The 14,216-nt window shown below is 39.7% G+C and overlaps 1 protein-coding gene across 1 annotated transcript in view; it reads right to left on the minus strand.

The window, feature by feature from the left end:
* The window catches only part of SLC37A1 (solute carrier family 37 (glucose-6-phosphate transporter), member 1), a 55,128-nt gene that overhangs the window by 2,612 nt on the left and 38,300 nt on the right, over positions 1–14,216 (minus strand). The window contains exons 17-20 of the mRNA XM_015419733.1: positions 12,272–12,369; positions 9,728–9,780; positions 9,317–9,431; positions 3,520–3,535 (exon numbers count right to left, since the gene is read on the minus strand). Coding sequence (XP_015275219.1) covers positions 3,520–3,535; positions 9,317–9,431; positions 9,728–9,780; positions 12,272–12,369 — 282 coding nt within the window. The remainder of the gene's footprint in view (positions 1–3,519; positions 3,536–9,316; positions 9,432–9,727; positions 9,781–12,271; positions 12,370–14,216) is intronic.

Here is a 14,216-nt window from a genome sequence, read left to right on the forward strand (position 1 = left end):
AGGTTCCTATACAATTTTATATATAAGGGATAAACTTGGAGGTTGATTGTCCATCAGGCACAGGACATTTAAATGCTTCTAAAAAGTTACAACATGAAGGGATTTGAAAGGGCTGTGAGTGAAGGGGAGGAGTCTGGACAGGAGCTGGCAGATATTAGATAGAGCCTTCAGGCTTAGCCTAGCTTTTCAGACCCCAGTACTGATAGACTATTGCCCAGTGGGAATGGTGGACCAGTAAAACACTAGCTGTCTATTTTAGTGAGGCAACTAGGCATTTTGATTGTATCACATGATACTCTGCTGCAATGTTACTTGTACTTTTATTTGAAGAGGACTATACGGTGCCTCTTTCTTCAGCAGATGTATTTGAAAATAAATAAAAGGCATTCTGACTTGCTCTGGGAACATAGTCAAGATATTGGCACATTTCATTCTGGACTTCTGGGAAATCCCAGCTATAAAGATGATCTGGACCTGCTTTATGGAAGCAATGGAAGGCTTAACAATTGGAACTTTCTCCAGCTTCCTGGCAGGCAAAATCCTAAGCAAATCAAGGAATGAGAGCTGCTAGATCACTCAGAGAGGCCAGCCAAGAAAGAGAGAAACTAAAGTACCTACCCAAAAGTCAACTGACTCTGCCTGGCAAGAAAGTTAGAACTGATGGCAACAATTTGGACTTCAAATAGGAAGACACTTGAACACATGGCTCTGAAAATACTATATTTTCTTTTATGGTTCAGGAAAATGAGGCAATTCCATATCAAAATGAAAGGTAACATTTAAGAATCACAGCTATTGCTTTCTAAGTGATTGCCAATCCTGATGATAAGGCTCTGTTATATAAACAAAAATTCTGGAAAACCTTCAGATGGGAACGTATATTTTTAAAATAAAGGCAAACAGCATACATCCAATATTTAAGCTTCAGTGAGGCAAAATATTAACCTGGGGAAAATACCAGTCTAAATTTGGGCTTAGCAGTTGAACTCCTTTCCCTCACATAGGAAATTAGGGAAGGACATCTAAGAAACATGTTTAAAAGTTTAAGTCTAGGGTGCCAATTAAAGTTAGCCCTATTGTGGATTTGAAGATATAAGATGCTGTGAAAGCGCATTGGAAAATCCCTGGAACCATGACAGCCATTTCTTTTCACAAGGAAGAGGAGTCAGGATGGATGACTGTTGTAAAACATGATGATATGGTGATATGAGCTACATGACATTTAACCTGCCTGGACAAAGTTTTAGGGTATATCCCATGAGGAGCAGGTTCCCTAAATTTGCTTGAAGAAGGTTCCTGCCAAAGCAGGCAGGTAGGTTTAAAAGGTGGAGTCTTCCTTTTTGTTTGTTCCATTGCTTTCCCCAAATGCTGTGACAATGATGCTGGGACCCAGACTCCTCTACCAGGGAGCAGTAGGGGGTCTGGAGTGTGTTGGCGCCACAGTAACCATGTGGCTCATCAGAGGTAACAGAGGTAGACTTGTTTTTATGTTACTTTGCTTAGATCTGTAACCACTAGGCTTGATAGCTGTTTTCCATGCATGTGCACTAGCTAAATCTTTAGCAATAAAGTTTATTTCCTGTTTAAAAAAGCAGACTGTGATTCAACTCCACCACAAACCTAGGTCATCCTCACACACTAAGAATATGCATGCACAGGAAGGGGTTGGCTATAATAATTGGAAAGCTCTGAAGATTTCCCCTCCATTTTCCTCTCCTTTTTGTGACTGAGCCACCCTAGTTGTTCTTCTTTCCAGAAGAATTCTGGCTGTCCCACCCTGTCACAGTATAATATTTTTGCTGTTTGCTCAGCCCAAGAACCTGAGGGATGGAATGGGAGCCCCCTTTGACTTATATGATTTAAATGGCACCTGAGAAATTTTTATATTCCAAATTAACAAGATATTTTATTCAACATGAAGGGGAAAGGTCAGGTGAAATCAGGAGTAAAATTTATGGGGTAATATCAGTACATGCACAGACTTTAGTTCTTATGTTTCAGGCTAATGAGAGTTTCTTAAGCTATCTGGAGTGACTTAAATCTTTATGTTGAGAGGCTTTTCTTCCAGTGTTTTCCCCAAACACTTCCTGGCAGGAGTAATCTCTAACTCTTTTGGTCTCCAGAAGGCTGGTGCACTCTTTCCAGTACCCAAATCCCTTCTCTTGAAACATCAGTACTTGTCTTTGAGTTTTTAACTGACTCTTAAGGTCTCTATTGGCAGTTTCTAAGCACACCAGGCCAGGGATCTCTGCACTCTTCACAGCTAACTGTTTAACTGGTATGGGAATTTTCTTCTCTCTCTCTAGAAGAACTATCCATTTTCCTTGGCCCGAATGGGAGTCTCCATCTAACTACCCACTTGTCCCTGCCATCTTTCCCCAGTTCTCCTGTTTGTGTGAAAACTGCTCTCCGTCAGGGATGAATTCTGAAACTGTCAGTACTCGATTCTTGTCAGCTAGAGCTGAAATCAAACTGAAACCCTCTCAGCATCCAGTTCAGAACTCTTTCTCTGCTCCAATCAGATCTCTTGGAACAGCCTGTCACTCAAGGCTCTGAGGGTCTGTGAAGAATTAACCCTTCACAGTCCTTCAGCTGTTTGTACAGCACTTCTAAGCTTTTAAAAAGTGCAGTCCATCATACCAGGGTACCCCAGAGTCAATGGTTACATGACAGGCTGGGTTTTGTAATTGGGGTGGTGGTGGCATACAAAAAAAGAACATGCTTTTACATGCATGCAAACATACAACACACATGTAAGAACACACAGGCCCAGGGTGGGTTTGTGAAAGACCCATTTTAAGGGACTTATCCCAGCCCATAGTTATAAGAAACAACATAAGTTATAATTTCTGTGATTTATACAAGTCCCTGGATTTGGTTCCTGATGAGAATTGGGATTGTTTTAGAACATATCCATACTTCTTGTGTAATATGATGTGATCAGACTAAGCATTTCCATTCCCCCATCAGTGTCAGCAAGTTACAAGGAGTGCAAGCAGGAAAACACATGGGAAAATGGGAAATATGCTGTATATACAAAGAGGGAGCAGGAAGCTACATAGGCCATTTATGATACACAGTCTTTCCCAAGGTCCAAGCATATTTCTTCAGAACAAGTGTTGCTGTATTGAGGATTTGTGGGTGGTAGCAAGGAGGTTATTCCAAAAATTATTATTTTTCTGTGAAGGTAGAAGGTTACTTCCATTGATAGAAACCCATTTCTGCCTCATCCAGCCCCCTACTGTGCAACCATAAGCAGAGAGAATTACAAAGAAATAAACATTTCCAGACATTTATATCACAGTTCAATAATTCAAAAGGTTACAGAAAGTATTTTGAGGGGTTTTTTTCTTTTTAATTTCTCTGACGCTTGGTTGTAACCACCTGAAGAAAGGATGATGATTACACCATAAAACCACGTAAATTCTGAATTTATTTAACCTTACAAGGAGCAGAAGTTTGACTCAATCCAGATAATGAGGAAACAAAATCATAGTCTTTGACAGCAAATTGCCTTACCTTTCAAGTTCACAGCCTGGCATTATAAATCAAAACATGCCCTATTAAGAAAAGCATTTGGAGTATGTGGAGAGAGAGTGCTGGAGGAAGCCTAGAAATGAAGACACTGATTCTGGGTGGCATTTGACATTAACTTATTAAATCACCACCCTGAAGGTCTGCAGTTGACTGGGGAGTTTACAATATGTCGTTTAAAAACATAGATTTTATATTATACAAGACCAACAGCAGAATAAAATATTTTAAGATGCAGTGGAATGCCAGTAAATATCAGGAATGGGAGAAGAAGAAAAATCTTTTAGAAGTAATTTCTAGTCATGGAAATTCCAGTGATCAAACAGTTACTTTTGAAAACTGTAAACCAGGCGACACATTTTCTTTGGCTCTAAAAGCCAGCCCAAAATTTAGGTGGCAGACTCATTTTTAGTCCTCAGAATTTGGTATATTAATTACCATATTTTCTAATTACTGCTACCACTAAACCTAATCCTAACCTCTTTAGTTTCTCATAGTTTTCATTAAAGCTATGACAAAAGTGTTGTACATAAATAAATATAGGGATAGCCCTGGTTGTCATCACTACAACAAAAAGCTAATTACTATCTGTAGCCTTACTTCTCCCCTATTTCTGATAATTCCATTATTGCTTTAAAATTTCCATTTCATTGAATACTGGAGCCAGTATAGAAAGCAACTGGTTATGAAATTAATCTCTGCTGGGTCACCTGGACCTCTCCCTAGCTTTTGGTGCCATGGATCCTGATAACCTTTTGAATTGCCTGGTGGTGAGTGGTTTGACTGATTTTAGTCTTTTCTAATTTCACAAGGTGAGACATTCCCTTAGCCACTGATCTATGGGGTTCTGCAAAGTTTCATCTCATCTCCTTCATTAAACCAATGGGATAGATCATCTGGAAATTTATGATGAATTATCATCAGCACAGAAATGACACTCAACTGTATCTTTCAGTTTGATCAAGATCCAGGGAAGATTTGTGTTGTGTCCTGGAATCGCCACCAGGCAGTAGCCAGGCGAGCAGAGCTTGGTTCCCAAAAGAACAATAGGGACTAGGCTCCTAAGGTCCACTAGGGGAACCAATAGAAACCGTGGAAGGAGATTCAAACTCCCCAATGGAATCTAGGGGTGTTCCCTAGGAAATGTATATAGTTGGCCACTTGGCCGTTTGTTGTTGTCTTTTGTAGTGTGAAAGTACTGAGTAAACGCGTGTTTCTTATGTCATGGTCCGAGTCGTGATGTATCGAACCGAATACTTTTCATTTTGGATGACCGTGATTGAGCATTCAGGAATGTACCCAAACTGTGCAACTAATCCATAAGGGAAAGTTTGACATTCTCAAGAACTTTCAGTTTTACGTCATCATCACCATCATCTGCCCTATCTGACTTCAAATTCGTTGTTTTTCAATCTCATCTGGTCACCTGATTTTAAACACTCACCAAGGCACTCCTCTGCATATGATGAAAAGGAGAAAACAGAACTGAGTATCATCAACACAGATCCTGGCACTGGGGGAAGGACTGCAAGAAGGGAAACCATTGTCCACTTGGTATTTCTCATGTCTGAGCAATTCCTAGTACCATATCACTCACACTGAATTATAACCCAATGGCTTCCTCAGCAACCTGATGTTATGCCAAGCACATAACAAACAGCCAGTGATAATTGACAAATTACTAACTATTAGCAGCCAAAGACCTTCCATCATTTTTTCCCAAGGATGAACACCCTCAATCCTGTAGAAAGTGGGGTGGGGAAGAGATCCAGTTTCAGAAGCAAAAAGGCAGCATAGGTGAAAGGTGCTAAACCCATACTTTGCCTGATTCCCCCTCCCAGCCCTTTCCATTAAATGCTGACCCAGAAGAATGACAAGAAGTACAGCTAGCTTTCTGACTGTCATTTGAATCATGGACTCCTGGGATTCTCAACAAAATCAGCTCTTTGCAGACTTGTTATGACAAAGGAAAAAGCCCTTCATTTGTGTCTGAGGAACATTTAGCAACAGCATGTAGAACATTCCATTAATGTGCTAGATTTATATAGCAATTTATAGACAAGCTGACTGAAAAGATTATAGACAATATCATTGTTTTAGACAACTGTGTTATATATGCAGAGGCTCCTCATAGAAGAACCAGCCATTGTGTGTACTATAATGCATGAATGTGGTGGGTTAAATGATTTTCTGACATTTCAGCTCTAACTAAATAAAATAAAGGGGACTTCCTGGAATCTGCAGACAAGCAGACTCCAAAGTTCTTCATATGCTGGATCTAACACTAAACATTTGCTTTATTTTAAGAATATTAGCTCTCCTAATATGCATGCTTAACAAATAAGAAGCACCCATACTCTTTTATTAAGAGGACATATGCAATAAAACTATATAAAAATGCTGAGTGATCAAATACAGGACACTTTTTGTGGAGAAATTCAGACCACAGATGTCAGATTGTTCCTTAGATATATCTGATGAAGTGGACCCTAACCTACAGAAGCTTATATTTCAATAGATCTGTTGAAGGTGCCTCAGAATTCTTGTTTGCTTGCTTTTCTGCAACAGATTTGACATAGCTACCCCATCTAAATTCCTTAGAGGTTCTGTTGTAACACTCAGGGCCAAAATACGACTTTTTTGTTTTAAATAAAACACAGTTTTGGAGGTATGCACAAATTATGCGATGAGACTCAGCCACTTTGCTACTCAAAAATCACACACTCCAAGTTGTTTTTCCACCAGGAGGAAAGATATGAGGTCTCTGTATCTTTTCTCCCTTCAGGGAGAAAGCATATTGTATAATGAGATTCTGAGCCATAACAAAGATGGATATGAGGGTATACACATAGAACTGTAGGAAAGGATGCTAATTTTGACTACCTGACTAGAAATGAGGGTCTTGGGCTCATGTTGCATCTCTGTCCCTTGGCAAAAGTATTATGAGAAGAATAAAAAAGTAATCCACAGGGGAACCATGTAACTAAATTTAATAAATATCCATTAGTAGTATACATACTGAAACTATTTATCTTTGTACATCATACAATATATATATTTCTTTAAAAATTCTATTATACATTTGTCAGTCAGAAGCAAGTTTCATAACAAACGGATTTGACAGTGCAATCAAGAAGAAAGTGTACTGTGACAAGTTGTACTTTTTGTGCTTTTGCGGCATAATATAGAAATATCTCTTTTCCTTTGGTAGATATCCAAGTTATTTTTCCTATATGTAATTTGCATCAAATTCAAATTAAGGATCTTTCCCTGTAGAAGATGTTCACTATAACTATGAACATTAAATTAAAAACACTTGGTAGTATGGGTAAGCTGAACTATTTGAATGACTAAGGCTTTACACAGCTATATTATTTCTCCATCAGGAACATTTTGCTTTAAAGACTCCCTGCTTAGCTGCCTTCAAAATAAAGGATAAAAATCAGTCACTGAATTTTGTTCACTCGTATGAAATCTAGTGCTAAGGCTTCAGAGTAGTGAAAAATAATCATAATACAAAATTCTGTGATATTTTGTTGAACACAGGGAGCTCACCAAAGGAAAAATCTTCACTGTTCACTTCAATTTTGAAAACAGCTCTGCATACACAAAGTGAAATGTTAAACCCCCGGCCTGTACAATTTGTGTGCGAACTCTGGAACAGCTGATTAGGTATAGTCTTCATCCTCCAAATTAAGCCGTGATGGTCAGTTTTAACTTGGAGTTCTATGGTGATCAAATTTTAGGCAATACTCATGAATTTATAATAGCTTGAAATCATTTTTAAAAATAGCATTATAAGAAAATGCATGTCATGACTCGTGATCTGATCACTGACCCTTCTCTCCAATCAATATTACCTGGTCAGTACCAAGGATTCAGGGGACAGCTGATGCAAATGTCTCATTACAAAGTACAGTAAATGCTAAGGTGGCTGTCCTCAGATTGTTCATTCAGTAAAGTCAATGAGAATAACGCCAGAAGTAAGTGGTTGGATAATTGCAGCATCCAATCTATTACATACTGGATATTGCTCTGGGATTGAGTAGCATGAAAAGTTAATCATTAATGCCAGATAATAAGGCAACCTGCTTTCTTACAACAGAATGTGCAAGTTATACTCTCCAACAGTCATTCTTGATAGCAAGCTCAGACACCACTTGAGGGATACTTAGCTCAATGTTTATCTAATTGTTCTTAGCACTTGCTAAACCAGCACCCAAAGTTAATTAATTTTCTTAGCTTCTTGTTCTTAGATCTGTTTGTCTTCTATTTAAAAAAATAAAATCATGTTGCACTACATTTATTTTAGATATTATATCCAAATGAATATCAAGGCACATTTTCTTTGGCTCAGTTCTGGCATAAAATAGCCAATAGCTCCTTTCTCTTTTTTGAGAAAAATCACTATCCTGAGATATTGTTACATGTGCAAAATAAAAAGGGGAAATGAAAGAGGAAGAGATGAAGTGCTAAGCCTCCTTTCAATAACTGTGCAAACTGGTTCAGGAAACAAAGCTCAAGTCAAATGCCAAAGAATATTCTCACAAAGGCCACAATCCAGAGAAACATGTGCAACAGGGATCCCCTCCCTTTTAGCATAGCAGCATCCTTCACAGGGGAATAAACAGGCTACCTGGATCACAGCCACAGCCTTTAAAAATATATTTTTTTTTTTATCACACACGAAGTCTGTTCTTCTTGTCTGAAAGTCAGTGTTCTTTAAACCTATAAAAGAATGGAAAATATCAGCAAGCAAGAATTGATATATATTAACAAGAAACTGCAGACACTATAGAGACACATCCACGGATGCTAAAAAGTCAGAAGCTTTGCAATAGCTTTTGGAAAATGCTCAGTCTTGCACTTTGGCATATGTTCAGTGAGAAGGAATTCTGCAGCAGGTAAGCTTTATGCTTGGCCTCACTTTCCTTATTTGATGCAAGGAAGACATAATCAAAAAGATATTTTTGGCACACCGTAGCAATCACAAGGGAACTCTAAGATGATAGTTCTTCTGAAAGTCGGAGGCAGTGTTGCAGAGATGCTATGACCATGGTACAAATTTGTTCTCTTTTTCTTCCCACATTCTCTGGAAAACTTGTTTTTGCAAATTTCTGTAGTGCTTTAAGAGATGCCCATAAAAAGTCAAACTGAAGCCAAGCAGTGCAACAGTGCTGGTCAAAACAGATGTGTTCAGCTATTAACATTTCAACAGCTAAAGCCCTTTAGAATAAACAGCAGAAGGTTACCTCTGCATCTCCTTCCATTCAAAACATTGCCCTGCTTTTGCAGTTCAGTGAAATTGACCAGACTCTATACTGCCTGAAAACCTGTCTAATTTTAGTATCTCACTAATTTTTTATGGAATATTAGGAAAGGTTGCAAGAGGTGTAGGGAGGAATGAATAGGCTTTTCTGTCTCTTCTCATTCATAACTGTATTGTTATCACACTACCATACCAGATAGGGAACACAGCCATGGTAGCATTAGGAGGAAAACTGTTCCCATTACTCTTCAAAAATGAACAGCTGTGTATGGGCCAAGTTCTCCAAGGCCCAAGCTGCTTAGGGATTTATTTGTTTACAGTCAGCACCTTGCAGTGTGTGTGGAAGGCAACACAACCTCAGTGAAGACAATACCATAATGGTGTACAGGCTTAACACATTCTCCACAGCCTGTTCCTGTCAGGAGTTAGTTCAGTGTGCTTTGTGCCAGGTACAGACTCAGAAAGACATGGGCCAGTTCCCATTTAATTCCACAGGTTTGTAACTCTTCTGACCTGAGTGGCATAAACACTGCAAGGCCGTGATCCAAGGAAGGTGTATGTGCATGGCTTGGAGGAGAGAGAAGTGTGATGCAAAGGCTTCATTTGCTTTGCTGCATCAACATTTCTGCTACCAAAGAAAAACAGCACACTGAAGTTTAAAAATCAGAAGAGGGCCACCAACACACAAGGCTTTTAAGTCAATTATCTCAAGAAGTTAACAAATATTGTGGAAGAAATAAAAGTGAAATGTTTCCTCCAGCATATGTAAAAACAAAGTGTATTTTATTTTTAAAACAACATAAATATTTTGAATTTTTTTTGTTAGAACAGGAGTCAACATAGAGAAAATATTACCGCATGGAAAGACATGTCAAAATAAAAATAAAATGGCCTTGCCACACAGAAATCTGAACAAAAACTTACAAAGTCTGATCCATCCTACAGCGAAGTTCTTTTCGTATAAGACGGAGTAAGAACTGTATAAATGAAATATCCAGTCAAATGTAAGAAAGAAAAAACCCACATATAAACAATTCTTTAAAATCATTATGGTTTCTTCAAATAATATACCTAGCTGCATACCTAAAAACATGTTAAAAGCCCAGGAAGAAGAGCTGGCAGGAATGAAAGCCCCTAGACCCTTAACAAAAACGTCTACACAAAGCAGCTCCTGCAAAGAAACAGAAGAAGCTATTTGGTTATGCTTGCGTAGAAGGTGCAACTTGATGGTGGTGGGGAATGGCAGGTCTCTGTCTTCTAGGCAAAGAGTGCCAAGGCTCATACTTGGTCTGAAGTTGGTACTGAGAACTTTGGCTAAACAAACAAACAAACAAATGGTTTGTAATTCCTTGATTGAAATTATAACTCCAGTGTAAGTAGCACTGGGCATACACACAATGGATTTAGCATGGTTAGCTGATTGCTTTGTAACATGCATGTGATATATCTCAAATTGCTTCATTAGCCACCCAGAATATATACTGTGATGAAACATGCTCTATTAAATAAACATCAGCCGAGAACAAAAATGCAGGTGTAGATTGCTGAAGAGGACAGCAGAGGGAGTCCAAGCCAGCTGGGGAACTGGCTGGCTTCCCAAGTACATCTCGGAAAGTCCTGTTTACTTTTTCTGTCCCTCTGATGTCAGTTTATTATCAGCATTAAATTTCAGCAATATGCTCACATAGTTGCAGAATCAGTCTACATCTACGATATTAAGTCAAAACAATAAAACAGTGCTCTGACCAATGCATCTGAAACCATACTATGGCCCCTGCCACACGGGGGTGGGGGGGTGGGGAAGCACGGCCAAAGTGCGGCTTTTTAGAGCCGCACCAAAAGAGACATTCAGTGCCGGGATCAGATAGATCCCCTGAGCCGCCGCGCAGTTCCTCCCCGGCATGATCAGATGCTGGGGGGAAGCCACTGAAGGGAGAGTGAGGCAGCTGGCTGCACATGTGTGCGCATGCGGAGTTTGGCCAGTAGCCTCTATTGCTCCGGCAGACAGGCACACCGGCGATCTCACGGCCGCGCTTGCTGCGGCGTTTCGGTAAGTCCTGCTCTTTTGCAGGTTCTTTTGTTAAGCGCATTTTCGGCCTGAAGGGCCGGATCGGGGACGGGTGCGTGCCGCTTCTCAGATGTTGCAAGGCCCGTTTGCTGCGCCCCCGATCCATCCCTCTTCCAGCCCTAAATCTCCCGTGTGACCGGGGCCTATGTTGAGCTTAGTCAAAACAGGGGGAACATATTTGCCGCCCTGAACAGCTCCCGACTTCTGGCTAATTTTAGAGGTGTGGGGGACCATAGACTGGCTAGAAAATGAGTGCCCATGCAGAGTGCCTATTGGTTTTAGGCCTCTCTATGAGATTTTATTCTTTGGAGGATAGCCCAAGTATTAGGCACAAATGGGATTTGATTTTACAAATTGGATTAGACTAGACATCCTACTCCTATAGGTACACTTGATGGATGGGAAGGTAAAATTAGGTGCACTCTTGTCCACTTCCTCACCACATGTAGGACTAGTGCTGGCTGAAGAAGCCCTGAGAGATGCTCAAAAGCTATTTTGAGCCTCACATTTCCTATCATCACACTGGATTGGATCCTATGATCTCTTTCTGCCACAGTATTTCTCTCCCACCACCACCAATTTTCCCATCTTACTGAAAACACCCATGTCACACACCTGGTGCTGTTCCTGGTAGAACCCCTGAACCCCAAGGGACAGCATTTAATGGGGCACAGGTATGACAGATGTCTGTTTTGTGAGCTGAACTCTTTCACAGAGTTCCAACCTACTGCGTTTTAAGATAGGGACAGGACTAACCTCAGGATCATCACATCTATTTCAGTAAGCAGGTCCCCCAAAACAAAAGCAAGGAACAATATCATGTAAGTAAAACTAGGGGGTAGACTACAGAATTCCTATGAATCACATAAGTGTCCCAATTCACTGTACCTCCCTTATATAATTTAACTGCAACAACATATATCCTATATAAATAACATTCCTGTACAGAAATATTTTTCAAGGCATTTGGTAAAATGAGACTGAATAGACTATTTAGTAGTACTGTACACAGGGCAATCAGTTTAACATTACTGTAATAATATCCATAATGCTTTTTATGCAAAAGAAAAAAAATACAGTCCTTGGTACTTAACTGTTTTTTCATGTTATTGCTAACACAGAAACATTTGTGGGGCAAAGACTGCAGTCTGTTTGGTCAGATATACTTTTGTTACCCAGTATACATATTAAAATTCTTCTGATGAGTGTGCATTATGCAGATGACACACATTATATAAACCCAAGTGTAGTGAAGCTGTAATGGGGTCTTGTGTGCTTCAGTTTCAAGACAGCACCCACATTATGGAACTGACCTAGATGACGGATTATTAAATTGAAGTCTATATTTAAAATCAACGAGACCATGAGGTTCAGAAGTACTATGGCACAGTCCGACTTACAAGTAAGGCACAGGCATCTGCTACCATCAGCATATAAAAGACGTTGTTCCAACCAGTGGGAGAAAGGAGACCAGCTAACAGAGGTCCTAGAGCAGCTCCTAAAATGCAACATACATATGTTAAACCAATACATTTCAGGAGACAATATCTAGAAAGCTGACATTAAAAGTTAACAGAACATCAGCACAGACAAACAGCATATTGGAAGAAGCCGTCTAAGTGTGTCACCACTGCACCATGAAACCGTACTCATACAATGGGACACCACTGCAGTACTAGTAATTTGCTGGTAGATCAGTGCTCTCCAAGTAGCACAAAATAAAGCTGTAGCTTTTGCTCTTCAAGAGTGGCTCACAAGAGTCCCACATATGGAGGGTTGGCCAGGCTGATGGAAAATTCTGACAAGCTGTGACAAGTTCTACGAAGTAGGTGAAAGTGTACACAGTAGAAGGGAATAACTCTTCTCCTTCAGTTTAGAATGTAAAGACCAGCTACTGATGTGCCTGAGGTGTGTGGGATTTGAGTGGGGAGTAAGGTCTCTTTCTGTGTGTATACCACTCCCAATAAGCCACTGTGACAGATAAGAAAGAAAGTTACTCCTTTGAGTAGTGTCACACATACAAATTGCCATGGATGGGATGTACTTAGACCTCTACATCTTGCACCGTGCTCTTTTATCACTATGGAGCATAGACAGTCAAGGACTGAACATTTAAAAAGTCATCTCAAATCCTGTGCTGGAGAACTTTGGGAGAAATTGGTCACTCTTTGAACACTGGAATAAAATGCAAGTGTCAGAATTAGGAATATGATGGATTATGTTGCCTGAGTTGGATAGAATCCTCTATTGCATACATTGTCATAACAGAGTTTATACATAATTCAGACTCCCTCATTTTTCCAGGGGCCAGACTATACATAGCTAGTGTTTGCTGCCATTCTCACATGCTAACAAATCTTCCCAAGTATTCATTTTCCTGTAAGGTCAAGCCTGGAATTGCCTCATCTGACAGTCTGTGAAGGCAGGAAAGAGATAGAAGAGCATCACCGATATTCAGGAAATAAAATGTTTTTTTTAAAAAAGCTAAGAAATCTCTCTGTCTTTTTAAACAAAAGTAAGCTAAGGCATATATAGACTCTGTTAAATATAAATCTCCTCTAATTATTGATTTGATTATTTGATTATTGGCTTGATTATTGATTTATTGGCTCTTGCATTTCTCCCAGGGATCTAAGAGCTTGTAATATCCATCTGTATAATGCAGTTGTGAAACAGTAGTTACAGAACAGTGTCACTGATTTACAAATGAAACAAACAAGTATTCCCCCCCTCCCCCGGCATTATCATTCTTATGATTACTGGACCAGTCCTTCACTGGGATTTATACAGAAAAGCTTCATTCAGACATTTCATTAAGAAATATATTGTCTACAATGATGATTTCTTAGGCAATTTTATGCCCAGGTCAGACTGTGAACCTAAAATATTTAGTTAAGTGCCTCTGATGTTTCTGTCTTCTGTAATAATTTTTATATTATTATCTATATATCTAATCTCCAACAGATGGCGCCGTGCGGATACTTAGTCCCAGGAAAAGGAAGCTCCCTCTGGCCCAGGAGCTTCTCCTACATAGTAGACTTCCTGTATCTGCAGAAAAATGCAAAAACTAAGAAAATCCCTCCAGGGATGGCTGAATTCCCCCAAAAACCTTTTGAAATGGCCTCTGCAGGGATCTGCTTCAGACACCAACTGTGTGAGAGAAGTTAGAACGTTCAGGGCACAGGAGCTTCTCCTACATAGTAGACTTCCTGTATCTGCAGAAAAATGCAAAAACTAAGAAAATCCCTCCAGGGATGGCTGAATTCCCCCAAAAACCTTTTGAAATGGCCTCTGCAGGGATCTGCTTCAGACACCAACTGTGTGAGAGAAGTTAGAACGTTCAGG

The sequence above is a fragment of the Gekko japonicus genome, unplaced genomic scaffold, assembly GCF_001447785.1.
Source record: "Gekko japonicus isolate JY-2015 unplaced genomic scaffold, Gekko_japonicus_V1.1 scaffold1906, whole genome shotgun sequence".
NCBI classification, from domain to species: domain Eukaryota; kingdom Metazoa; phylum Chordata; class Lepidosauria; order Squamata; family Gekkonidae; genus Gekko; species Gekko japonicus.